The following is a 27,998-nucleotide window of genomic DNA, read 5'->3' as shown; positions in this document are numbered from 1 at the left end:
TTAACAAACGTGTTACTAACTTAACAACTAACTTAACAACTAACTTAACAACTACAGGGATTCACTTAACACTGGTGACAAGAAAGGTCGTAAAACGGGGCAAAACTCACTTAGCAAATGTTTCACTTAACAATAGAAATGTTGGGCTTAATTGTGGTCGTAAGTCGAGGACTACCTGTATTCCACCCAGAACGGTGCAGTATGCACAAATCTCTGTTGATTGAAAAAATGAGAAGGAGAAGGTAGTCTTTAACTTACAACGGTAATGGAGCCGGCCCATTACAGTTGGAAGTTGTCGTAAAATGGGTCACCCACAGAGAGGTCTGTCATAACTTTGGTCGTAAGTCGAGGACTACCTGTAATTGAAACACAAGTAACCATCTTTCTATTTTTACCCCCCCAGGATCCTGATATTACCATTACGGATAATGTGCTCCATTTTAAAGGTAAACCGGTTTTCACTGTTTCATCATAAAAAATATCTTTCGATTTATAAAGTGACTATTATAAAGGCATTATAAATTATAATTGTAAATGATAAAGAAACAATAATAATTTCCAGGGAGTTTTTCACCCTACAAGCCAGATCCTTTCAAGATTAAATCAGTCTTTGCAAATCCACTCGAAGTTTCATTTTGCTTATTTAAGATTCCTGGGATTTTGAAATAGCATTTATACTGAGAGAGAACCAAACCACCTAACAATATAGAATAGAATAGAATAACAGAGTTGGAAGAGGCTTTTGAGGTCTTCTAGTCCAGTGATCACCAACCAGTCGTCTGGGGACCACTGGTGGTCCGCGAGAAAATTTTGGTGGTCCGCAGAAAAATTATTTGCATTTTTTATATTGCACTAAATACTATTTATCTTTTTAAAAAATTCATATTAGTGGTCCGTGGGATTTAAAATTATGAATTTAGTGGTCCCTGAGGTCCGAAAGGTCAACAAGATGACCCCTGTTCTAATCCAACCCCCTGCTTAGGCAGGAAACCCTACATCACTTCAGACAAATGGTTACCCAACCTCTTCTTAAAAACTTCCAGTGTTGGAGCATTCACAACTTCTGGAGGCAAGTTGTTCCACTGATTAATTGCTCTCACTGTCAGGAAAGTTCTCCTTAGTTCTAAGTTGCTTCTCTCCTTGATTAGTTCCCACTAATATATCGATCCCGATTTAATTCTTGCACTTCCCTCAAAGATTATCTCGTTCTGGGTTGGGCAACCCCACTGAATTCTGATGTGTAAAATAGGTCTCCTGATGTGTGTACGATCATTTATAAAACGTAACGGATGTGTTCCCAAAATAAACTTAGGTAGTCATCGACTTACAACCTCAGTTGAGCCCAACGTTTCTGTTGCAAGGCGAGACAGTTGTTAAGTGAATTTAGCCTCATTTTACGACCTTCCTTGTCGCCGTTTGTTCAGGGAATGGCTGCAATTGTTAAGTGAGTAAAATGGTTGTTAAGTGAATCTGGCTTTCCCGTTGACTTTTTCGTGTCGAAAGTTCTCAAAAAGTGATGACATGTTCCGGCAACACTGCAGCCGTCATAAATACATGCCAGTTTCCAAGCAGCTGAATTTTGATGATGTGACCATAGGATGCCGCATAAAAATCGGTCATAAGTCCCTTTTTTTTTTCAGTGCCATCGTAACTTCGAAAGGTCACTAAATGAATTGTCGTAAATTGAGGAATACCGTGTGATTGGAATCATAGAACAAACAATTTTTTATTCCCACCAGCCCTAGGTCTGGTGTTTTTCAAACAGATGCCTTCTACAGTAGAACCTCATTTAAATAAGACCATAAAATTTTCATACCTGCCCTGTTTTTGCTCAGTGTTAAGATAACCGTAACTCCTTTTGACGTTGGATTTTAGGACAGGAGCTCACATTCCTCTAGGACAGAGGTCTTCAAACATAACTATGCTGGCTGGAGAATTCTGGGAGTTGAAGTCCACAAGTCTTAAAGCTGCCAAGTTTGAAGACCTCTGCTCTAGGACAATTATGTAAATGTTTATTTGCTATGGAAAAAAGTGCCTTTGCATTCTTTTGCAAAACCTGCTCTCCCGCATTTCGCAAAGCCTCGCGTGCTGTCGGATGAAGGCTTTTGAAGTATTGGGGGAAAAAAAAAAAAAAACCGTTTGACTTTCTGAATTTGAAATCTGAAATGGTATGGGGGTCTCCTGCTTGAGATGAGAGGGTTGGACTAGAAGACCTCCAAGGTCCCTTCCAGCTCTATTTTGATGGAATGATTCCCTCTTTCTCTCTCTGTCTTGTGTCTATATCCGTGCAAGGGCTCAAGCCAGGGGTGAAATGCTCCCGGTTTGGACCGGATCACCCGATCCGGTAGCAAGGGAGGCGGGTGGTTCGGAGAACCGGTAGCAAAAATCCCTGCCCCCCCCGCCCGTGCCCAGCTGAGCCGCACAATCATCAGAGGCTTTTTTTTTTACTTTTAAAAGCATTTTTTCTACAATCTCTTCGACCGAAAAAATGCTTTTAAAAGTAAAAAAAAAAAAAAGCCTCTGATGATCATGAGGCTCAGCTGGGATCGTCAAAGGCTTTTAAAAGAAAAAAACCCTTTTTTTCTTTTAAATGCCTCTGACGATCCAAGCTGAGTTGCCTAATCGGCAGAGGCTTTTTAAAAAACTCAGCTGGCATCGTCAGAGGCATTTAAAAGAAAAAAAAATTTTTTTCTTTTAAATGTCTCTGACGATCCCAGCTGAGTTACCTGATCGTCAGAGGCATTTAAAAGAAAAAAAGTCTCTGCCGAACAGGCAACTCAGCTGGGATCGTCAGAGCCTTTTGAAAGCATTTTTTTACAACCTCTTCGCCCGAGAGGTGGTAGAAAAAATGGTTTTAAAAGTTAAAAAATAATAATAATTGGCCACGCCCACCCAGTTACATTACCTCCCCCCCACCAAGCCACGTCCACAGAACTGGTAGTAACAAATTTTAGATTTCACCACTGGCTCAAGCCTGAATGTTTAATAATTATTTCCCTAAACGATCTCAAAATTATGCTTCTTTCTCCGAGCTTCTCCTTCTCTCCGTGCTGCTGTTCCGCCACCCCCTTTTCAAGAGAAACGTGACATTTTGACATTTAATTTGGAAAGTCTCCTTAGAAACTGCTAGTGTCTAATTAGAGAAGGATCCGATTTGCTATAATTCAAAGATCGTTTTTTGCAGAATTTTAAAAATAGGATGCATATTTTTGGTTTTCTAGCTCATGGCCATGGAGCTAAAGGGGATAATATTTACACATTCCAGATTGAGTTCTTGAATCCAGTAAACCCTCAGGTAAGAGTTAATTACTTGCTGTCTAATAATATATATATATATATATATATCAATGTGTTAAAAGATGCCCAACATTTTATTTTGGGACTGTTAAGAGCACAGTTCAATAAATTCAATCACTTTTCCACTATACAGGTAGTCCTCATCTTATGACCACAATTGAGCCCAAAATTTCTGTTGCTAAGTGAGACATGTGTTAAGTGAATTTTGCCCCATTTTACGAGCTTTCTTGCCACATTTGATAAGGGAATCACTGCATTTGTTAAGTGGATCACACAGCTGTTAAGTGAATCCGGCTTCCCCATTGACTTTGCTCGTCAAAAGGTCGCAAAAAAGGGGATCACCGTCACATGACCCTGGGACTCTGCAACTGTCATAAATATGAGTCAGCTGCCAAGCATCTGAATGTAAATCACGTGACCATGGGGATGCTACAATGGTCTTAAGTCTGAAAAATGGCCATAAGTCACTTTTTTCAGTGCCGTTGTAACTTCCAGTGGTCACTAATTGAATTGTTGTAAATCAAGGACTACCTGTATGCCACTTGATTTCTATGGACCTATAAATGCATCTATGCAGGCCAAGTTTACACCTTAAGAGTGGTTTCTTGGAGATCCCCAAAAGCATCAAAGCAGAAAACGCTAAGCCAGCCTTTTGCCCCCTGACCTACACAAATACACTGTCAACTCGCAAAGCATCCCTGGCCTGTTCTTGAGTTGCCATAGGCAAGGGGCATGAGAAACCGACAAAACAGCACGGCAGCCAAAGACAAGAGCACATTCCAGACGTATTTTTCTCAAGGCTGTCTCCCAGGGTTACCCACAGCGGCGGGAGGAGAGTGATCTCTACAACCCGCGAAATTGCTCCATTGGTGACTGTGATTGATGACACACCCTGGGGGGAGTGGGGAAACAGGGTCCTGATTAGGGCCGTAAATTATGTGGGGTCAGAGTTGGCTGCATCTGGGAAGACATGGAGCTCCTAATAAATAACTGGATTTCTTTTTGAAGCTTGGCTCGAGGCTCATTGGAACCTTGACAGCAAGCCAACTCTGACCCCATGTAATTTACCTGACGTACACCTCGTGTTAATCCTAAACAGGCTTGGCCTGTTGAGTGAATGAAGTCAGTTGGTTTTTAACTCACCCAGTTAAGCATTAGCAGGACAACAATTACATATTAGTACAGAGTGAACCCAGAATGAATTTTGACCTCCTTGATCTGATACGGCATGCAAGATATCAGCCAGGTCACTGTTTGTCAACCTCGGCAACATTAAGATGTGTGGACTTCAACTCCCAGAATGCCTTAGCCAGCGTGCATTCTGGGACTTGAAGTCCACCCAACTTAAACGTTGCCGAGGTTAAGAAACACAGAGTTAAGTTATTTAATACAAGCAAATCATTTAAAGAGTAGCAACAATTAAATTCAGTCATTCATAGCACCGTTCCTGATGGGCTTGTAGGAAGGTCACATTTTGCATGTGACTTTTTTGGGGGGAAAATGTATTTCTGTGTATTTGGGGGTTCCAGAAAGAACTTGTGTCTTCTGAAATGGCAGGGATGTCCAACCTTGGCCACTTTAAGACTTGTGGATTTCCAACTCTCAGAATTCTTCAGCCAGCATGACTGGCTGAGGAATTCTGGGAGTTGAAGTCCACACATCTTAAACTTGAAAAGGTTGGATGGCTGAGGAATTCTTGGAATTGAAGTCCACGCATCTTAACAGTGGCCAAGGTTGGATGGTTGAGGAATTCTGTGAATTGAAGTCCACACATCTTAACAGTGGCCAAGGTTGGATGGTTGAGGAATTCTGGGAGTTGAAGTCCATATATCTTAACAGTGGCCAAGGATGGTTGAGGAATTCTGGGAGTTGAAGTCCACACATCTTAACAGTGGCCAAGGTTGGCTGGTTGAGGAATTCTGTGAATTGAAGTCCACACATCTTAACAGTGGCCAAGGTTGGCTGGTTGAGGAATTCTGTGAATTGAAGTCCACACATCTTAACAGTGGCCAAGGTTGGCTGGTTGAGGAATTCTGTGAATTGAAGTCCACACATCTTAACAGTGGCCAAGGTTGGCTGGTTGAGGAATTCTGTGAGTTGAAGTCCACACATCTTAACAGTGGCCAAGGTTGGCTGGTTGAGGAATTCTGTGAGTTGAAGTCCACACATCTTAACAGTGGCCAAGGTTGGCTGGTTGAGGAATTCTGTGAGTTGAAGTCCACACATCTTAACAGTGGCCAAGGTTGGCTGGTTGAGGAATTCTGTGAATTGAAGTCCACACATCTTAACAGTGGCCAAGGTTGGCTGGTTGAGGAATTCTGTGAATTGAAGTCCACACATCTTAACAGTGGCCAAGGTTGGCTGGTTGAGGAATTCTGTGAATTGAAGTCCACACATCTTAACAGTGGCCAAGATTGGCTGGTTGAGGAATTCTGTGAGTTGAAGTCCACACATCTTAACAGTGGCCAAGGTTGGCTGGTTGAGGAATTCTGTGAGTTGAAGTCCACACATCTTAACAGTGGCCAAGGTTGGCTGGTTGAGGAATTCTGTGAATTGAAGTCCACACATCTTAACAGTGGCCAAGATTGGCTGGTTGAGGAATTCTGTGAGTTGAAGTCCACACATCTTAACAGTGGCCAAGGTTGGCTGGTTGAGGAATTCTGTGAGTTGAAGTCCACACATCTTAACAGTGGCCAAGGTTGGATGGTTGAGGAATTCTGGGAGTTGAAGTCCACACATCTTAACAGTGGCCAAGGTTGGATGGTTGAGGAATTCTGTGAATTGAAGTCCACACATCTTAACAGTGGCCAAGGTTGGCTGGTTGAGGAATTCTGGGAGTTGAAGTCCACACATCTTAACAGTGGCCAAGGTTGGATGGTTGAGGAATTCTGTGAATTGAAGTCCACACATCTTAACAGTGGCCAAGGTTGGATGGTTGAGGAATTCTGGGAGTTGAAGTCCATACATCTTAACAGTGACCAAGGTTGGACACCTCTGTGTAATAGAACATTGCAGCAAGAATCCTTATCAAACATCAGATTTCTGAAAAAGCCCAGCTGGTATTTCCAGGGATCTTGTGCCCACAGAACTGGATCTAGGTTTTATTGCAGAAGCTTTGGCTCTTTGGATACAAGCATGATGGACACATAGCAACCACAATTGCATTGGAAGGTGTGATGAAATGATCCAACCGCCCTCCAGATAGAATGGGCTCCCCTGAATTGCTCGATCATATTTGCACCCAGACTAGAAATTCTGGTCTTTCCAGCCTCTCCTGAATGTGGCTCATGAAGTTTGCCCGCCGTGTAGATCTCAGGCCCTGCAAGTTGTAGGCAAGTTTGTGCGGTCAGCAATAAGGGCAGGAGGCCCATAGCGTACGTGGCGAGATTACTATGTGTACAGAGGTGGAAAGATTTGACACCACCCACTACGCAGGGCGAAGTTGGCAGGTTTTGCTGCAATGAATAAATTGATTTTTTTTATTAGAAAAAAGACTGTATCTGCATTTATTGGTGACTGGAAACCTCTTTAAGGACCTTTTGCATGAAAATGTCAAAAAAAATAAATAAATGTGTGATTTATGGTTTGATGATCAGATAGGGTACAGAAAGAAGAGTAAATTGAGAGAGAGAGAGAGAAATTAAAATATATTTGTACTTATTATGGCTGTGAAGAATATCGGAAGCCACTTCTCTCTATCTTTTTTCTTTCCTGTTTTTCTTCAACTTTTTTTTTCTTGCATTTCTTCCTTTTTCTGTGATTTCTTTTTCTTTTTTCTTTCTTCATATTACTTTGTACAGGTGGTCCTCAACTTATGACACCAATTAAGCCCAAAATTTCTGTTGTTAAGTGAGATATTCTATTCTATTCTATTCTATTCTACTCTACTCTACTCTACTCTACATTTCTATTTCTATTTCTATTTCTATTTCTATTTCTATTTCTATTTATTTCTATTTTCTATTTTCTATTTTCTATTCTAACTGCCTGGAGTGAAATTTAAGCATCCTGGCAAATACAGGCCAATGATTGGCTCAATTAGAAATGACCATATGGCAAACTCAATTGTAATAAATAAAATGTACAAAATCCAGGGGAACATTAGGAAAAAGCCTGATCTTGTACACTTTTGGTAATTGCACCATCTTTAAATTCAACTGTCCAGTCACCAAACAGCTGGTTGTTGCTCTTTCTCTCTCCCTCCCTCTCTTTCTGTCTTTCTGTCTGTCTGTCTGTCTGTCTGTCTCTCTCTCTCTCTCTCTCTCTCTTTCTCTCTCTCTCTCTCTTTCTCTCTCTCTCTGTCTCCCTCCCTCCCTCCCTCCCTCCCTTTCTTTCTGTCTCTCTTTCTCTCTCTTTCTCTCTCTTTCTCTCCCTCTCTCTGTCTCCTTGTCTCTCTCTCCCTCTCTCTGTCTCCCTATCTCTCTCTGTCTCTCTCTGTCTCCCTCCCTCCCTCTCTTTCTGTCTCTCTGTCTCTGTCTCTGTCTCTGTCTCTCTCTCTCCCTCTCTCTGTCTCCTTGTCTCTCTCTCCCTCTCTCTCTGTCTCCCTATCTCTCTCTGTCTCTCACTGTCTCCCTCCCTCCCTCTCTTTCTGTCTCTCTGTCTCTGTCTCTGTCTCTGTCTCTGTCTCTCTCTCTCTCTCTCTCTCTCTGTGTGTGTGTGTGTGTGTGTGTGTATACAACCCATCTGACCCAGAATAACCTGGTTTCTGGAGAAGCTGTTTGTTTTCCTGACCTCAGTCTTATGAGGAACTAGTTTGTTCCTGGGTAAAACCAGAAAGCTTTATATATCTTGATTTGAAAGTTATTTCTGGACCCTCCAGCAGCCTTCCTCAGCTCGTGTCTTCCCAGGGCCCATGTTCCCCATCTAAAGTGACTATGGTAAACTGACAATAGTGTCTCAGGCATGGGTAGCTAAGGATGGTTGTTTCTAGAACAGGGGTATCCAACCTTGGCAACTTTAAGACCTGTGGACCTCAATTCCCAGAATTCCTCAGCCAGCCTGGTTAAGTCCACAGGTCTTACAATGGCCAAGGTTGGACACCTTGTTCTAGAGAGTTCCTCGCAGTCAATAATATATCAGTTTCATGTTGGAGGCTAAAACATACGATGAACGGTTGGAGGAACTGGGCATGGCTAGTCTAGTGAAGAGAAGGACCAGGGGAGACAGGGATAGCATCTTCCAATATTTGAGGGGCTGCCCCAGAGAGGAGGAAGGGGGTCAAGCTGTTTTCCAAAGCACCTGAAGGCCAGACAAGGAATAATGGATGGAAACTGACCAAGGAGAGATTCAACCTAGAAATAAGGAGAAATTTCCTGACAGTGAGAACAATCAACCCATGGAACAGAAGTTGCCTTCAGAGGTTGTGGGAGCTCCATCACTGGAGGCTTTCAAGAAGAGACTGGACAGTCATCTGTCAGAAATGGTGTAGGGTCTCCTGTTTGGGTGGGGGGTTGGACTAGATGACCTACAAGGTCCCTTCCAACTCTGTTAATCTGATAATTCCCTACAACAGATTTGGATTGATTTTAATGGTCTTCTGTAGCAATTTACTGCTTGCTTTAGTTCTGAAGTAATTCCAATTTTGGCGCTAAAAGTTTTGTTGTCACTGTAGACACTAAAACCTTTCCAAGGAGAAGCCATGCACTCATTCCAGAAAGCAAATTGCGACTCATACCTTAATTCAAAATAGGCGGAATCTCACCCAAATGCCAAATCTAGTATCAGTTAAGTGATCACCTGATCCAGGGAGATTTCAACCATTGCTCAAAGTCTCATAACTTTCGTCAGACATGCTCCCAAACCTAAAAAGTGTGATAATCTTCAGAGAGTTCCAATGCATTTAATTATTTTTGCATAATTTTATATTTAATTGTACAGTCACACGATGGTCAGATTGTCTCTGCGTAGTGCCTTTTCTGGCCAGATAGGTTGAAATGGATCAACAGCCAGGAAAAAAATAAAGAAGCTAAGTTGTTTTGAATCACTGAAGGACGCCACAGTCTTCCCCCAAATAATTGGAAATTATACAGATGGTCCTCCAATTCCGACCACAATTAAGTGCCAAAGTTCCATTTCCAAGCAAAACAGTTAATGCGGTTTTGCCTCATTTTACGACCTTTCTTACCACAGTTGTTAAGTTAGTCACCCAGTTGTTAAGTGAATCCAGCTTCCCCATTGACTTCGCTTGTCAGAAGGCCGCAAATGACACCCGGGACATTGGGACCATCATAAATATGAACCAAGTTGTCAAGCAATCCAAACGTAAATCACATGACCATGGGGGATGCTGAAAAATGATCCTAAGCAGGGATGCTATTCAGCAGGTTCTGACAGGTTCTGGAGAATCGGTAGCAGAAATTTTGAGTAGTTCGGAGAACTGGCAAATACCGTCATTGGCTGGTCCCAGAGTGGAGTGGGAATGGAGATTTTGCAGTATCCTTCCCCTGGTGTAGGGTGGGAATGGGGATTTTGCAGTATCCTTCCCCTGGAGTAGGGTGGGAATGGGGATTTTGCAATATCCTTCCCCTGGTGTAGGGTGGGAATGGGGATTTTGCAGTATCCTTCCCCTGGAGTGGGGAGGGAATGGAGATTTTGCAGTATCCTTCCCCTGGAGTGGGGAGGGAATGGGGATTTTGCAGTATCCTTCCCCTGGAGTAGGGTGGGAATGGGGATTTTGCAGTATCCTTCTCCTGGAGTAGGGTGGGAATGGAGATTTTGTAGTATCCTTCCCCTGGAGTAGGGTGGGAATGGGGATTTTGCAGTATCCTTCCCCTGGAGTAGGGTGGGAATGGAGATTTTGCAGTATCCTTCCCCTGGAGTAGGGTGGGAATGGGGATTTTGCAGTATCCTTCCCCTGGAGTGGGGAGGGAATGGGGATTTTGCAGTATCCTTCCCCTGGAGTAGGGTGGGAATGGGGATTTTGCAGTATCCTTCCCCTGGTGTAGGGTGGGAATGGGGATTTTGCAGTATCCTTCCCCTGGAGTGGGGAGGGAATGGGGATTTTGCAGTATCCTTCCCCTGGAGTGGGGAGGGAATGGGGATTTTGCAGTATCCTTCCCCTGGAGTAGGGTGGGAATGGAGATTTTGTAGTATCCTTCCCCTGAAGTAGGGTGGGAATGGGGATTTTGCAGTATCCTTCCCCTGGAGTAGGGTGGGAATGGAGATTTTGTAGTATCCTTCCCCTGGAGTGGGAAGGGAATGGGGATTTTGCAGTATCCTTTCCGTGGAGTGGGGAGGGAATGGGGATTTTGCAGTATCCTTCCCCTGGAGTGGGGAGGGAATGGGGATTTTGCAGTATCCTTTCCCTGGAGTGGGGAGGGAATGGGGATTTTGCAATATCCTTCCCCTGGTGTAGGATGGGAATGGGGATTTTGCAGTATGCTCAGAAGGTCACAAAAGAGGATCTTGGGACCTTGGGACACTGTAACTGTCACAAATATGAGTTGCCAGGTGTCTGAATTCTGATCACGTGACCCTGGGGATTCTACAACAGTCGTAAGTGTGAAAACTGGTCATAAGTCACAGTTTTTCAGTACCATTTTAACTTCGGTCACTTCTTATTTCTTATGAACAGTTTTGTCTTTCTTGGCCCCATAATAAGGGTTCAGTTTGAAGGCCACATCCACAGGAAAATGTTGCATGTTGGAAAACACATACAGGTAGTAGGGTTTCCTGTTAAGCAGGGGGTTGGACTAGAAGACCTCCAAGGTCCCTTCCAACTCTGTTATTCTATTCTAGTCCTCAACTTACAATAGTTCATTGAGTGACAGTTCAAATTTACAACAGCACTGAAAAAAGTGACTTATGACCATTATTCACAGTTACGACCTTTGTAGTATCCCAAGGTCATGTGATCAAAATCCAGACGCTTGGCCACTGATTCATATTTATGACGGTCGCAGTGTCCCGAGGTTATGTGATCCCCTTTTGCGACCTTCTGACAAGCAAAGTCAATGGGGGAAGCCAGATTTACTTAACAACCGGGTTACTAACTTATCCACTGAAGTGTTTCACTTAACAACTGTGGCAAGAAAGGACGTAAAATGAGGCAAAACTCACTGAACAAGTTTCTCACTTAGCAACATAAATTTTGGGGTCAATTTTGGTCGAAAGTTGAGGACTACGTGTATTTATTGGGAAGGTTAGTGCTGTGTGGTCAAAAAAGTCAAAATGGCAGCTGCAATGGTGCACTTTCTGGTTTGTATTTGCAACGTCCCATCAGGCATACCATGTTCAAGCATAGCCTGCTATTTTTTTTTAAAGGTGCATTTTCACCGAAGCCCCTTTTCCCAAGGGTGGGATTCAGCCAGTTCGGACCAGTTTGGGAGAACTGGATCTTAATTTTAATCTGGTTCCCCGAACCGGTAGCTGCAAGGACTGGCTGACCCTCCCCCCCCTCCCCTCCCCTCCCAGGAGTCTCCACGCGGCCCATTTTGGATGCCTGGTAAGTGCAGCGCCTGCGCAGAGGCTCTGGGAGGGCGAAAAACGGACCTCTGGAGCAGGGGTGGGTTCTAAATTTTTTTACTACCGGTTTTGTGGGCGTGGCTTATTTTGTGGGTGTGGCTTGGAGATCATGTGACTAGGTAGGCATGGCTAGCTGGTCAGAGTCATTTCTGGAAGGTCCTTGCACTTACGACTGGTCCTCGCACTTACGACCCGACTCATTTGTTTACTTTTAACACTGATCAGCTGTAGGACGGTCCTTTGAAGCCCCGCGGCAAGAGTTTAAACAGTTTTTTTCCCTCTAGTCATCAGCTGGGACTCAGGAGGCAGCAATAGATTGGGGGTGGGGCCAAATAAAAGGTAAGAATAACGTGGGGGGGGTGGGAGGGCGGGAGGGGGAGAACCGATTCAGTGACGTCATATCGTCACCGCTACCGGCTCGGCCAAACCGGACCGAACCGGGAGGAACCCACCACTGCTCCGGAGCCTGGGGGGAGGCTGTTTTCACCCTCCCAGAGGCTTGAGAAAAGCCTCCGAAGCCTGGGGAGGGTGAAAAACGGGCCTACCGGAAGTCCAGAAACGGGCTCGTTTCCAGCCTCCGGAGGATCTCTGGAGCCCGGGGGAGACCGTTTTCACCCTCCCGGAGGCTCGAGAAAAGCCTCTAGATCCTGGGGAGAGCGAAAACGCCTTCCCCCACCATGGTTCAGGGGGCCGAGTAGGCGCCCCCCCCGACAACTGGGCAGAGAACCGGTTGCTAAAATTTTTGAATCCCACCCCTGCCTTTTCCTTAAACGGGTGTCTGCTTTCTCGCCCCTCCTGCTCTTTCAGCCGGTGTGTAAAGTGACCCAAAGGCAGCTGAACATCACGGTGAAGAAGAAGGAGAGCCACTGGTGGGAGAGGCTGACCAAGCAGGAGAAGCGTCCGCTGTTTCTCGCTCCGGATTTTGACCGATGGCTGGACGAATCGGATGCCGAGTTGGAACTGAAGGCCAAGGTGAGGGCAGGTGGCTGACACTGCACGTCGGGAAGAGAGGACTTCTCCAGTGGACATTAAGGAAAGAATTTTTCAGCCCAGAGCCCACCTGTCAGATCTGCCCAAACCTTCCCGTCAAGAGCCTGGATAGCTCAGCAGACTAATGCATTGTAATTTAACTCCAGCTGTCTGCAATTAGTAAGTTCGAATCTTGCCAGGCTCAAGGTTGACTCAGCCTTTCATCCTTTCTAAGGTAGGTAAATTGAGGACCCAGTTTGTGGGGGCAATAAGCTGACTTTGTAAAAAATATACAAAAGTATGAAGGCTATTGCTTAACGCATTGTAAGCCGCCCTGAGTCTCCGGAGAAGGGCGGCATATAAATCAAATTAAAAAAAAAAAAAAAGGCTGTAATTCATGTGCTGTACTCAGCATTCTGCAGGTAGTCCTTGACTTATGACCTTAATGGAGCCTGTCCGTTACAGTCATAAGTCATGACGCTAATAAATGGAGAGCTCTGGGAATTGAAGTCCACGGGTCTTAAAAGTTGCCAAGGTTGGGAAACCCGTCCTTATAAGTGTGGTATTTTCCCAGGTCTAAAAAAAATGCTTTGGATGATGTCTCTTAAATCTTGCAGTTGAAAACCGGTGCAACTGTCATATATAACATTATGAATTTGCCCCAGGTAACTCTTAGCTGGCATCCGCAGAACCCCAGCATTAAATTAAAAAGTAGAATGAAAAACAAAGAAACACGACTCTTTCCAAATTAACCGATCTTGTGCAATACCTGTGTTCTTGTGTAAGCGCTGGTAAACTTTCACAATTCTGATATTTCTTGACGTGTTAGTGCTCAGTTGAGATCAGGCCAGATCACCAAAATCTTGCAAGATCGTGTCTTCCTTTTATTTATTTTTTTAAGTATTTTTTTTTGGCCAACATCCAGGAGAGCTCGGGGCTTGAAAAAAAATTGCCAAATCTTGTTATCACTTTGTACTTTAATCCTTGGCATTTGGAGGAGAAAACGGGCCTCTCAGCAGCCCTGGGCCATTTGCCAGCTTTCCATTTAAGTTGAGCAAAAGTGTTTTTTTTTTTTTCTGTCTCAGAGGTACAGAAATACAGATAGTCCTCGACCTATGACCACAATTGAGCCCCAGATTTCTGTTGCTAAGTGAAACATTTAACTGAATTTTGCCTCATTTTATGGCCTTTCTTGCCACAGTTGTTAACACTCTTGCAGCCTGTCGCTAAACAAAAATAGGTGATCTATGCGGATTTGAGTTGTTAAGGCATGAAGGACTTCTGTTGCTTAAATACGGCTTTAAAGTTGGGGAGATGGCTCTAGGTTTTTCTTTCCAGTTTGTGAAAGCATCTCAGAATAACAGAGTACAGATATTCTGAATCCTCGACATACGACCACAATTGAGCCCAACATTTATGTGGCTAAGTGAAACACTTAACTGAGTTTTGCCTCATTTTATGACTTTTCTTGCCACACTTGTTATGGGAATCACTGCAGTTCTTAAAGTAGTAACCCGGTTGTTAAGTGAATCTGGCTTTCCCAGAAGGTCACAAAAGCATGACCGCAGGACACGGTCATAAATAGGTGTCCAAATGTTGATCACATGACCATGGAGAGGCTACAACGGCCATAAGTGTGAAAATTTATTTATTTATTTATTGGTTCGATTTATATTTATTTATTATTTATTTATTATATTTCTATACTGCCTTTCTCCCGTAGGACTCAAGGCGGTGTACAGTCAAGAAAAATATAGATACACAAACATCATAAAATTGCTAATTAAAATTATTATTATAACATAGTTTGGCCCAATTAAATAGAACCTAAAATTAGATAACATTTAAAAAACATGTTCATATGTTTAGCCCCGCCTGTTGGAACATCAGGGTCTTGAGGGCACGGCGGAAAGCACGGAGATCAGGGATATTTCGTATCTCCAGGGGCAGTTCATTCCAAAGGGTTGGAGCCCTCATAGAGAAGGCCCTCCCCCTGGGAGTCGCCAGTCGGCATAATTTGACTGACGGTACCCGGAGTAGTCCCTCCCTGTGAGAACAAACTTCTCCGGAGACTCAGGGCGGCTTACAATGCATTAAGCAATAGCCTTCATACTTTTTGTATATACCTTCTTAGTAGGGCTTTCGCCCCCCCCCCCCCCCAAGCGGTGTTCTTAGGAGTTGAAGTCCACAAGTCTTAAAGTTGCCAAGGTTGAAGACCCCTGACCTAAAGGATGGATCATGCCCTCTGCTGGATTTGGTAAGGCAGGCAAATGAAATCATGCGTTACGTTGCATTTTTCCTGCCATAAGGCTTTCTGAGTTGTTTGTGTGCCAATCCATTTGGCATACCAAAGAGCAGCCGGTTATTTACAAATAATGTATCAACCACAAGACTGGATCCCTTCTGGATTCCCATTCCATGTACCAGTTTTCATGCTCTCTCTCTCTCTCTCTCTCTCTCTCTCTCTCTCTCTCTCTCTCCCTCTCTCTCCCTCTCTCTCCCTCTCTCTCTCTCTCTCTCTCTCTCTCCCTCTCTCTCCCTCTCTCTCTCTCTCTCTCCCTCTCTCTCCCTCTCTCTCTCTCTCTCTCTCTCTCTCTCTCTCTCTCTCTCTCTCTTTCTCTCTCTCACATCTAGGAAGAAGAACGGATAAACAAAATCAGTATCAAGAACAGAACCCCCAAAGATCGTAAGTGGCTCCACTTTGGCAGTTGACCATTCAAAGACGTCTGCCCTTCACCCTTTGCTAACTAGGTTCTGTAACCCCTTGCAGCTTTCCGACACTTGAAGAGAGGCTATTTGTTCATGTACAACCTTGTGCAGTTCCTGGGCTTTTCCTGGATTTTTGTGAACATGACTGTCCGGCTATTCATCCTGGGGAAAGGCAAGTGGCGCAGTTTATGCTTCTTATCCTCCTTGTCTACCTGCCCAAGAAACTAGAGTGGGTTTAAGGGAGAGGTGCCTTGCGAGGCCGGTGGTTTGATCTGCGCCAGGCCCCATATTCCAACTTCTGTAGTTGGTCCTTCTGGGAAAATTGTAACTCGTTGGAAGAAGGTTTATTTATTTATTTTATTATTTATTAATCACATTCCTAAGCCGCCCACTCCCCAAGGACTCTGGGGGGTTTATAACAATCGACAGTATACTAAACAGCACATTGCCCCCAACAATCTGGGTCCTCATTTTACCCACCTCAGAAGGATGGAAGGCTGAGTCAACCTTGAGCCGGTGAAATTTGATCCACTGATCTGCTGAACTAGCAGTCAGCTGAAGTAGCTGCAGTACTGCACTCTAAGCACTGCACCACCTCGGCTCTGTGATTGTGTTGTTGTTGTTGTTTTAGTATTTTTATTTTTATTTTTTAAGGCAAACAAACATTTAATACATCAATCCTCCCTTTCCTGTGACATCTTGGTGTTATCTTCTAGGCTTCTTCTCCATCTTCCATAAGTTTCTTTTATCTTCATCTTCATCCAAACCATTCTAACATTTTTTATTTTTTTTTGCTTTAATTTATATGCCGCCCTTCTCCGGAGACTCAGGACGGCTTATAATGCGTTAAGCAATAGCCTTCATACTTTTGTATATTTATACAAAGTCAGCTTATTGCCCCCACAATCTGGGTCCTTCATTTCATTGCTAAATCAATGTTGTAATCATCATTTATACATAATTATGGTATCAGTCATTTATATCTCTTTTCCAACCAACTATAAAAATAATTCCATGTTTTAAAATATTCTGATTCTTCCTTATCTTTAATCATCAGAGTTAATCTATTCATTTCTGCACAATCTAAAAAATTTTTTTATTACTTCTTCCAAAGGTATTTTCTCTGACTTCCAATTTTGAGCATACACAATTCTTGCAGCTGTTATTACATGTATGATCAAATATACATTTTCCTTACTAATTTTTTCTGGAAAGATACCCAGTAGGAACAACTCTGGTTTAAATTCAATACGTTGCTGTATCATTGGAAGAAGATTGTGTTTTAAGCAAAGAACTCTAGGGCTATTTTTCCGGAGGCAACTGGACTTTCTTGTTTTTTCTTTTGAAGACATTTCACTTCTCATCCAAGAAACTTTTTCAGCTCTGACAGGAGACTGGGGAATGGTCTGGATACATCACATGCTGGCCACGCCCACCCCCGGTTTAGCAAAGGGAAAAAAGTTGTGATACATCATGTGACAACAACATGACGACGTGAGTTTGACACCCTGTTTTAGAGGGTCCTTGAAGCACTTGGAGGCTTATCTGTCTCCTCAGGATCGCCTGAGACTTGTTCCTGGTTTCTGTAGCCTGCAGTTTTTCCCCTCTGGAAATCCATTCCTACTCCTACACCATTCCAAGGGAGTTCATCCCAAATTGTATAGCTAAAAGTCTGTAGAGATTCTCAGTCATCCAGGTCATGGTTGTCCCAAAGGTGCTTTTTCAGGAGGCAACTGGACTTTCTGGTTTTTCTTTGAAGATGTTTCACTTCTCATCCAAGAAGCTTCTTCAGCTGTGATGGGAGGGTGGGGAATGGAAGGATTTATACTCCTTGCAGACAGCTGGTCATTTGCATCCTTTTAGAGGGTCATTGAAGCACTTGGAGGTTTATCTGTGTCCTCAGGGTCACCTGAGTAGTGCAAATGGTTCCTCTGGTATGCAATTTTTTCCTCTGGAAATCCATTTCTACTCCCACATTATTCAAAGGTTGTTCATCCCAAATTGCATAGCTAAAAATCTGTAGAGATTCCCAGTTGTGATCTGGATGACTGAGAATCTCTACAGACTTTTAACTCTAGGGCTAATTGCTAGCACTTCCACTTATTAATAATACTTTGGGTGGTGGGTCTGTGAGAAGATATGGGAGAGGGATCTAGAGGCCCTCGTAGATCACTACTTAGGTATGAGCCAGCAGTGTGCTGCAGCTTCCAAAAAGGCCAGTGCAGTTCTGGGCTGCATCAAACAAAGAATAGCATCAAGATCCCAAAAAATGATAGGATTGCTTTGCTTTATGCTGCATTCGTGGAATACTGCATTCAATTCTGGTCACCATGACACAAAGAGATGCTGAGACCCTGGAAAGAATGCAGAGAAGAGCAACAAAGATATTTAGGGATCTGAAGGCTAAAACATACAAGGAACAGTTGCTGGAATTGAGTATGTCTAGTTTGATGAAAAGAAGGACCAGGGGAGACATGATAGCAGTCTTCCAATATCTCAGAGGTTGCCACAAAGAAGAGGGAGTCAAGCTATTCTTCAAAGCACCTGTGGGTAGAACAAGAAGCAATGGGTGGAAACTAATCAAGGAGAGAAGCAACCTAGAACTAAGGAGAAATTTCCTGACAGTTGGAACAATTAATCAGTGGAACGATTTGCCTCCAGAAGTTGTGAATGCTCCAACACTGGAAGTTTTTAAGAAGAGACTGGTTAAACATTTGTCTGAAGTGGTTTAGGGCTTCCTGCCTGGGCAGGGGGTTGGACTAGAAGACCTGCAAGGTCCCTTCCAACTCAGTTATTCCTTCCTTCCTTCCTTCCTTCCTTCCTTCCTTCCTCTCTCCCTCCCTTAAAAGAAGGTTTTTAAGAAGAGACCGGACAGCCATTTGTCTGAAATGGAATAAGGTTTCCTGCCTAAGCAGGGGGTTGGACTAGAAGACCTCTAAGGTCCCTTCCAACTCAGTTATCCTATCCTATCCTATCCTATCCTATCCTATCCTATCCTATCCTATCCTATCCTATCCTATCCTATCCTATACTATACTATACTATACTATACTATACTATACTATACTATACTATACTATACTATCCACAGTTGAGGGAGCTAGGTGTGACTAGCCCAGGGGTGTCCAAACTCACATCGTCACGGCAACATTACATGACATATCAGGACTTCCCCACCCCCTTCGTCAAACCCGTCGTGGGCGTGGCCAGCACATGACACATCTGGCCTGCAGGCCGGGAGTTTGACAACTGTGGTCTAGCCTATCGAAGAGAAGGATTAGAAAAGTCATGATAACTTCCTTCCAATACCTGAGGAGCTGTGACAGAGAAGAGAGGACTGACTTATTCTCCAAAGCACCTGAAGGCAGAACAAGAAGTGATGGGCAGAAGATCATTCAAGAGCGATCCAATCTAGAACTAAGGAGAAATTTTCTAACAGCACAAAGAATCAGTGGAACAGCTTGCCTCCTGGAGTTGTGGGTGCTCCATTACTGGAAATGTTCAAAAATAGACTGGGCAAGCAGTCTATTTCTCACCAGGATGGTGTAAATCTCCTGCCTTGAGTAGCAGGTTAGACTAGAAGAACTCCAAGATCTCTTCCAGCCCTATGATACTATCTTCTATGTAATGTAGGCCATGTTAGCTGGATAGGGTTGGACAAAACATTTGAAACAGGTGCTTCACAGTCCATGGAAATTGTGGCAGCAGTTTTATCTTTTGCAAGATGCCTAAAATCACTCTGAAATGTATTCCTGGTTCGCTTTGCATTTAGTAGATCTCCTTCCTTCACAGTCCAATTACAGGTAATTATCTTATGTTCTTGCAGACTCTTTCTCAGATACTTTCCACATGAGTGGGGACATGATGTACTTCTGCCAGATGTTTGCCTTGATGGAGATTGTCAATGCCTTGATAGGCCTCGTCAAAGCTCCTTTAGCTCCTGTTTGTATCCAGGTAATCCCTTTGCAAACCACTTTGGAAAGCATTAAAAACTCATTTTTATGGGGCTGGCTGAAGGTTTGTTTTGTCAGTGCAAGAGATCAATGAAAGATATCTCTTTAATACTTTCTGTCTTAGAGTAGAAATGACAAAGGATTGTATACTACATCATTCTGCTGGCTAGTAATTCTCTTGAGTGAGTCTTGGGCATCTAATGATGTGCAAAGTTTTGATATATAGGCTGAGAGCTCTCCAAAAGCTTCCTGCCTTTGATGCTTCATTAGAGGAAATTAGAGTTTAAAATATCAGACTGGAAACCTTAAAGCTGTGAGTTCTAGTCTTCCCTTAGGCAGGAAAGCTGTTGGATGACTTTGGGCCAGGGCCGGATTTTCCTATAGGCTAACTAGGCTTCAGCCTAGGGCCTCAAGATCAAGAGGGGCCTACATTCAAATTGTTAGCAAAATTAAAATTACACTTTCACTATAGGTGAAAGGGCCTCATAAGTGGAATAGCCTAGGGCCTCTTTTCATCTAAATCCGGCCCTGCTTTGGGCCAATCTCCAGGAGGTGGTGAATTCTAGTTCTACCTTAAGGTGGGTGGGTGGACTTCCAGAATTCCTGTCAAACATGGGAAAATTAGGAAGCCCAGGCAGTTCAAATGAAAGGTTTATTGCAAACTTGTGCTCTCTACAAGAATCTGAACCAGGAGTGAAATGCTACCGGTTCGGACCAGATTACCCGATCCAGTAGCGATGGTGGCGGGTGGTTTGGAGAACTGGTAGCAAAAATCCCTGCCCCCCCCATCCCAGCTGAGCCACACGATCATCAGAGGCTGTTTTTTCTTTTTTACTTTTAAAAGCATTTTTTCCGGGCGGGGGTGAGGAAAGCCATTTTCACCCTCCCCAGGCTCCTAGAAAGCCTCTGGAGCCTGGGGAGAGCGAAAAACGGGCCTTCCTCACCCCCCCACCCCGCCCGGAGACCCTCCAGAGGCCAGAAACAACGTGTTTCCTGACTTCTGGTGGGCCCAGAAGGCCTGAAAATCAGCTGGCCGGCGCACGCATGTGTACCGGAGCTCAGCTCGCGTGCCTAGTTTTCTGGGACAGAAGCTGAATGAGTTAGCAACGCAGGTCTTCTTCCCCATCATTCCCACAACAGCTCTTCTGCATGGTGGGAAAAGGAACATACCTGCTTCCCCAATCCCTAAAATAGGTGGGAATTCTAAGACATTGGAATTCTAACTTCTGAAGACAGCAGCTTGCGAAAAGCTTGGCTGAATCTCACTGGGATTTGTTCCTTGTTCGCAGTGTATATTTGAAGCATCTGATCTCGGAAGGGCTAAGCCTTCCTCCCATTACTGACCTCTCTGCATCTCTCTTTTGGCCCCTTTCCAGATCTTTGGGAGGAATTTTATATTGTTTGTAGTTCTTGGAAGCGTGGAAGAAATGCAGAGCAAAGCAGTCGTCTTCTTCATCTTCTACATCTGGAGCACGGTTGAGATCATCAGGTATTTATTTATTTATTTATTTATTTATTTTATTAAATTTCTATACCGCCCTTCTCCCGAAGGACTCAGGGCGGTGAACAGCCAGAAGATAAAACACAGGAAATACAAAATCTAAAATAAATTAAAACAAATTAAATAATTTAGGCTGAATTTTAAAATACCCCATAATTAAACAGATTAAAAATTTACATTTAAAATTTAAATTTAAAAGAGGAGATGATTTAGGCCAGGCCAGCTTGATGAAATAATTGGGGTGGAAAGGAAGGGGGCCGTTGTACCTGAAATCCTTTGCAAGATTCTTGCCTGTTGCCGTCTCTCCATTATCATCTTGGGGTCCCTCCACCCCCAGTCCACAACTTTTCTGTGAAACTTTAGCTTAACCATTGTATTTTCATTTGCACCTCTCACTTGCAATTGCTTCACCTCTTACTGGTTGCAAACAGAGGTGGGTAGCATGGAGTCCTTGGTGCCCGGTTTTCTTGCAGATGTTTCATTACCCAACTAGGTACCATCATCAGCTGAGAGGGAAGGAGGGAGGAAAGGAGGAGGAAGAGGACTGTGTTGTCCTTGGTGCTCTCTGAGTTTGGTTGTTTTCTTGAAGGCATTTCACTACCAAACTAGGTAACATCATCAGTGCTAGAAGGAGGTGGCATTTGCTAGCTAGTTGGGTAATGAAAATAAGAAAACAAACCAGCTCAGAAAGCACCAAGGCTCCTCCAACCCTGAGCTACAAATTATACCTTCTAGAGGTCGGTAGTTTAATCCCCAACGTCTCTAAGAAAACCTCTGCTTTTAAACCTCTGTGATCAGGAGAATAAAACTCTATATTTTTAGAATATTGCCCTTTTTCTGTTGAACAGGTAGCATTGCTTCTACTTATCTCCCCCCCCCCTTTTTATTAATTTATAATAAAAAATGCAAAAGAAAATAGTAGGAAAATAGGGGAAGAAGAGAGGAAGAGTATAAAAGAAAAAGAAGGTGATGATATCTGTCTCCCTTTGATGTAGTAAAATAAGATAATAACATCACTGGTATAGGTTCTCCTGCTTGGGTGGGGGGTTGGTCTAGATGACCTACAAGGTCCCTTCCATTCTTCTGTAACTTCTGTAATCAGTAAAGCCCAAAATCAAAACTTTCATTTTTTTCCACCTCAAATACAAAGTCCAGAAGCAGTTTCCAAGTAGAAACAAAAGTACCGTATTTTTCAGAGTATAAGACGCACCTTAGTTTTTGGAAAGGAAAATAAGAAAATAGCTGATTGGCAGGTGGATCAGCCTCCCGGAATACCCCCAATCAGCTGTTCCCAGAGGTGAATTTTAGCAACAGGTTGTGAGCTCTGTGCCTTGCTCTTTTTTTTGCTTTTTTTTTTCTGCCTCTGAAACTTCTGAAACTCTGTTTCAGAAAAAACTTTTTTTTCTGCCTCTGAAAGCCTCCGAAACAGAGCTTCAGAAAAAAAGGCTTTTTTTTTTCTGAAGCTCTGTTTCGGAGGCTATTTTTCTGAAGCTTCCTTTCACAGACTTTTTTTCTGAAACTCTGTTTAGAGGCTTTTTTCCTGAAGCTTCTTTCAGAGGCTTTTTTCAGCCTCTGAAATGTTTGAGAGGCTGGGCGGGGCTACATTCAGAGTATAAAACGCACCCAGATTTTCACCCTCTTTTTTGGGGGGAAAATATACTCTGAAAAATACAGTAATTGTGATTTTTTTTTCTTCAATTTAGAGAAGTCAATTTAGCTATCTCTGGCTTGTCTTATCTTGATTTGGTCAGGTGAACTTTTTAATCTTGATTTTTAAGGCCTCTATAAAATACACATGAGGTTTACTAAGGAACATCTAACACTTTCAGTGTGCTGAGCAATGAGATGTAGGGTGTGGTTGTTGCTAATCCATTCCCATTTCCTTCTACTGCAGCCTTGCACCAACCAGGTGAGCGATAAGAGATGACTTGATGTTGGTTTGTTTCCTTCTAGGTATCCCTTCTATTTGCTTTCCAGCATTGATGTAGAATGGAAAATTCTTACTTGGCTTCGATACACCATATGGATGCCTCTCTATCCACTGGGAATGTTGGCAGAAGGTACGTGGGAAAAATATGAGTGGATAACAAGGGTGGGGCTGCTGGGGGTTCGCAGGGATTCGGGAGAACCTCTAGCTAAGATTCTGTGCAGTTCGGAGAGCCCCCAAATCCCACTCCTGGCCCCGCCCCTCCCAGGAATCCTCACGCGGCCCGTTTCGGATGCAGGTAAGTGTAGGGTGCGCATTGAGGCTCAGGGAGGACGAAAAACCTCCGGAGTTTGGGAAGGCCGTTTTCGCCCTCCCGGAGGCTCGAGAAAAGCCTCTGGAGCCTGGGGAGGGCAAAAATGCCACCCACCCACCCCCAACCTAGTGCAGGAGGCCAATTAGGCCACGCCCACCATGGCCACACCCACCCAGCAGCCGGGCAGAGAACCCCTTGCTAAAATTTTTGAAGCCTACCCCTGGTGGATATACTGCCGTGGTGAGACCACACTTGGAATACAGGTAGTCCTTGACTTACAACGGCTCATTGAGTGACCGTTCGAAGTTGCAACGGCCCTTGATAACTGTCACAGTCAGAGATTTTGTATTTACCTCAGACTAACATTAAAAAATATTTCGATGAATTCAGGGTGGTCCTTGCTTCTATGGTCTTGCCCATTGACTGGGGTTTGGCATAGGCTGGGGAAAGTTGCATAGGTAGTCCTTGACTTACAACAATTCATTTAGTGACCGTTCGAAGTTACAACAGCACCGAAAAAAAGTGACTTAGGACCATTTTTCACAGTTACGACCTTTGCAGCACCCCCATGATCACGTGATCAAAATTCAGCCAAGCTTGGCAACTGCCTCATATTTACGACGGTCGCAGTGTCCTGGGGTCACTTGATCCCCTTTTGCGACCTTCTGATGAGCAAAGTCAATGAGGAAACCAGATTCAATTAACGACTGGGTTACTAACTTATCAACCGCAGTAATTCACTTAATGACTGTGGCAAGAAAGGTCGTAAAATGGGGCGAAACTCACTTAAACGTTTCGCTTAGCAACAGAAATGTTGGGCTCAATTGTGGTCATAAGTCGAGGACTACCTGTATTGTTCCTCTTTCTCTCCCGAAATACAAGCACAGATAGTCCTTGACTTGCAACCATTTGTTAAGCAGCTGCTCAAAGTTATAACAGCACTGGAAAAAGGGACTTGCAACTGTTCCTCGCACTTACGACCATTGCAACATCCCCAAGGTCTCATGATGAGAATTCTGGCACCTGGTATCTCGCGTGTATTTAGGATGGTTTGTGCATCCCGGGCAGAGGTGGGTTTCAGCAGGTTCTGACCAGATCTGGAGAACCGGTAGAGGAAATTTTGAGTAGTTCGGAGAACCGGTAAATACCACCTCTGACTGGCCCTGCTCCCATCTATTCTCTGCCTCCCAAGTCCCAACTGATCGGGAAGAAATGGGGCTTTTGCAGTAACCTTCCCCTGGAGTGGGGAGGAAATGGGGCTTTTGCAGTAACCTTCCCGTGGAGTGGGGAGGAAATGGGGATTTTGCAGTATCCTTCCCCTAGAGTGGGGAGGGAATGGAGATTCTACAGTATCCTTCCCCTGGAGTGGGGAGGAAATGGGGATTTTACAGTATCCTTCCCCTGGAGTGGGGAGGAAATGGGGATTTTGCAGTATCCTTCCCCTGGAGTGGGAAGGAAATGGGGATTTTGCAGTATCCTTCCCCTGGAGTGGGGAGGGAATGGGGCTTTTGCAGTAACCTTCCCGTGGAGTGGGGAGGAAATGGGGATTTTGCAGTATCCTTCCCCTAGAGTGGGGAGGGAATGGAGATTTTACAGTATCCTTCCCCTGGAGTGGGGAGGAAATGGGGATTTTGCAGTATCCTTCCCCTGGAGTGGGGAGGGAATGGAGATTTTACAGTATCCTTCCCCCGGAGTGGGGAGGAAATGGGGATTTTGCAGTATCCTTCCCCTGGAGTGGGGAGGAAATGGGGATTTTGCAGTATCCTTCCCCTGGAGTGGGGAGGGAATGGAGATTTTACAGTATCCTTCCCCTGGAGTGGGAAGGAAATGGGGATTTTGCAGTATCCTTCCCCTGGAGTGGGAAGGAAATGGGGATTTTGCAGTATCCTTCCCCTGGAGTGGGGAAGAAATGGGGATTTTGCAGTAACCTTCCCCTGGAGTGCAGAGGGAATGGAGATTTTACAGTGTCCTTCCCCTGCCCCCACATCAAGCTATGCCACACCCACCAAGCCACACCCACAGAACTGGTAGTAAAAAAATTTGAAACCCACCACTGATCCCGGGTGTTAGTTGATCACTGTTTGTGACCTTCCCAACTGGCTTCCAAGTCAAAGGGGGAAATCAGATTTGCTGTGATTCACTTAACAACAATGATTCATTTAGCCTTGGCAAGGGAGGTTGTAAAATCAGCCATGGTTCACTTAACAGCCAACTTGATTAGCAGTGGAAACTCTAATCCCAATTGTGGTCAAAAGTTAAGGACGAACTGTAGCTTGTGGGGAGGTTGGCTTGGCAGCCCCTGCCCTGCCTTGCCCAACCTCCGAAGCTCAAAACGGCTGGGCTGATGAATGGGAGACCACTCAGAAATCCCACAATCTTGAGGATGTGTTGGCTTGACAGCAACTGGTCTGCCTTGTCTGGGCTCTGATGTTGGAGAAGGCTGGGATGCTGGAACCTCAGAGGGGAGACCACTCAAAAATCCCAGGGTGGACAGTTAGCCAAAACTGGAAGGTTGCATTTCAGTTGATCTTGTCTTAGGCAGCTTTCTCTTGAGGTCATGTTGCCTGGAAAGCATCTACTCCACCTTGTCTTTCCAAGGCACCTGAAGGCCAGACAAGGAAGAATGGATGGAAAGTGATCAAGGAGAGAGTCAACCTAGAAATAAGAAATTTTATGACAGTGAGAACAATCAACCAGAGGAACAGAAGTTGCCTTCAGAAGTTGTGGGAGCTTCATCACTGGAGGCTTTCAAGAAGAGACTGGACTGCCATCTGTCCGGAATGGTGTAGGGTCTCCTGGTCGGGTGGGGGGGTTGGACTAGATGACCTCCAAGGCAGTGGTGGGTTTCAAAATTTTTTACTTCTGGTTCTTTGGGCGTGGCTTGGTGGGCGTGGCAGGAAAGGATACTGTAAAATCTCCATTCCCACCCCACTCCAGGGAAAGGTTACTGCAAAATCCCCATTTCCTCCCGATCAGCTGAGACTCGGGAGGCAGAGACTAGATGGGGGTGGGGCCAGTCAGCATTTTTACTACCGGTTCTCCGAACTACTCAAAATTTCTGCTACCGGTTCTCCAGAACTGGTCAGAACCTGCTGAAACCCACCTCTGCTCCAAGGTCCCTTACAACTCTGTTAATCTAATTTAATTTTGTCCAGCCTCCGAAGTTTAGCTCAGTTTCTATCATTCCCCAAAAGGCCTTTTAACCTTTCCTTTCTGCTTTTAGCTGTAGCCGTGATCCAGGCCATTCCTATCTTCAACAGCACTGGAAAATTCAGCTTCACCATCAATTATCCACTGACCATCACCGTCCCGTTTTCTGTCTTTCTGCAGCTCCATCTCATCTTCTTGTTCTTAGGTGAGTTTTCAATTGGCAGGGATATCATCTATTCCAGGGGTGTCAAACTCAAGGCCCGTGGGCCAGATCCGGTGCTTAAATCTGGCCCGTGGGGCCAGCCTGGAAATATCAAAGGACCGGTCCGTAGTGCCTCTGCCGGTCAAAATGGGCTGCGGGTGGGCTCGGTCTCCTCGTCCTCCCTATTTTTGGCTGGCAGAGTGCTGCAGGTGTCAGGGTTCCGACAGATGCCCTAATTAAATCATGAGCCTCGAGCCAAGCTTCAAAAGAAATCCAGTTATTTATTAGGAGCTTAATGTCGGCAGTTCCCAAGTGAAGCCAGCTCTGACCCTACATAATTTACGCCCCAATTATGTTCCTGTTTTCCCCCCTCCCCCCAGGGTGTGTCATCAAACACATTCGCCAAGGGAGCAATTTTGCGGGTTGTAGAAATCACTCCCCTCTGGCTGCTGTAGGTAACCCTGGGATACAGCCTTGAGAGAGCGTTTCTCCGGTTTCCCATCCCCCCCCCCGGCCTATGGCAATTTGAGAGCAGGCCAGGGATGCTTTACGAGTTGACAGCAGGAGGCCATGGAGGCCGAAAACTGGCCATGCGGGGGCCTCATAAGGCCTCCGCGTGCCCTGTTTTGACCGGCAGGGTATTGCAGTAGGCGTCTGTCCTGTTTCCCCCCGATCCCCCGCTTCCCCATCCCCCCCAGAAAAAGCTTATATACCACACACACAAGGTATATCGGTAGTATATCTTGAACTTAGAACATTAATTCTGGGAGTTGAAGACCACAAGCAAAGCTGGCTGAGGAATTCTGGGAGTTGAAGTCCACAAGTCTTCAAGTTGCCAAAGTTGGAGACCCCTGGTCTAACCAACAAAGATCTGAAGATCTTTGATAAGGATCATCTGCATCATAAAATCTTTAGATGCAAATCTTAAACTCCACCTTATTGCCGTTGCCTTGACATCTGGTGGGTTCACATGAGAGGAGTCCTTGGACAGATGTTCTGGCCACTGTTGCCCCTCTTATGTGCTGGGGCAGAAGCCAGGCTGGTCGGGGGGGGGGTCTCGTATCCAGAGTTTTCCTTGTTTGTTTTGTTTTGCTGGTGAGATCTACACAATTCCCACCCTCCTTTACCTGACTTCTGTTGGCCAGGAAGACAACCAAGATGCCGAGCAACCACCGGCCATGCGAGGAGCTCATAAAAGTTTGGGAGATAGCAAATCAGTTGACAGGCCATGATGCAGCATGGAAGGAGATTAGTTGTTAAAGATGTGACCAAGATGAATTTCTCTTCTGTAGCAAGCTTTAGCTACATGGCTAGCCATGCTGGCCACATGACCATGGGATCGTCATCAGACAGCACTGGCTCTTCGGCTTTGAAGTGGAGATGAGCACCGCCCCCTAGAGTCGGGAACGGTTATTAGCACATATGTGCGAGGGGAACCTTTACCTTTTAGCAAGCTTTAGGAAAGTCTATTATCCTCATAGACTTCCCCACTATTTCTCAACCTTGGGGACTTT

The 27,998-nt window shown here is 44.6% G+C and overlaps 1 protein-coding gene across 1 annotated transcript in view; it reads left to right on the top strand.

Annotated features, from left to right (window-relative positions):
• The window catches only part of HACD3 (3-hydroxyacyl-CoA dehydratase 3), a 32,147-nt gene that overhangs the window by 2,736 nt on the left and 1,413 nt on the right, over positions 1–27,998 (top strand). The window contains exons 2-10 of the mRNA XM_087877783.1: positions 404–446; positions 3,222–3,295; positions 12,568–12,732; positions 15,364–15,415; positions 15,500–15,610; positions 19,265–19,392; positions 20,768–20,880; positions 22,846–22,952; positions 26,356–26,487. Coding sequence (XP_087733909.1) covers positions 404–446; positions 3,222–3,295; positions 12,568–12,732; positions 15,364–15,415; positions 15,500–15,610; positions 19,265–19,392; positions 20,768–20,880; positions 22,846–22,952; positions 26,356–26,487 — 925 coding nt within the window. The remainder of the gene's footprint in view (positions 1–403; positions 447–3,221; positions 3,296–12,567; positions 12,733–15,363; positions 15,416–15,499; positions 15,611–19,264; positions 19,393–20,767; positions 20,881–22,845; positions 22,953–26,355; positions 26,488–27,998) is intronic.

This window comes from Pantherophis guttatus, chromosome 13, assembly GCF_059756535.1.
Source record: "Pantherophis guttatus breed Tessera chromosome 13, ASM5975653v1, whole genome shotgun sequence".
Taxonomy (NCBI): Eukaryota; Metazoa; Chordata; class Lepidosauria; order Squamata; family Colubridae; genus Pantherophis; species Pantherophis guttatus.
The sequence above is the reverse complement of the archived record's forward strand: the minus strand, read 5'-3'. Positions and strand labels throughout refer to the sequence as shown.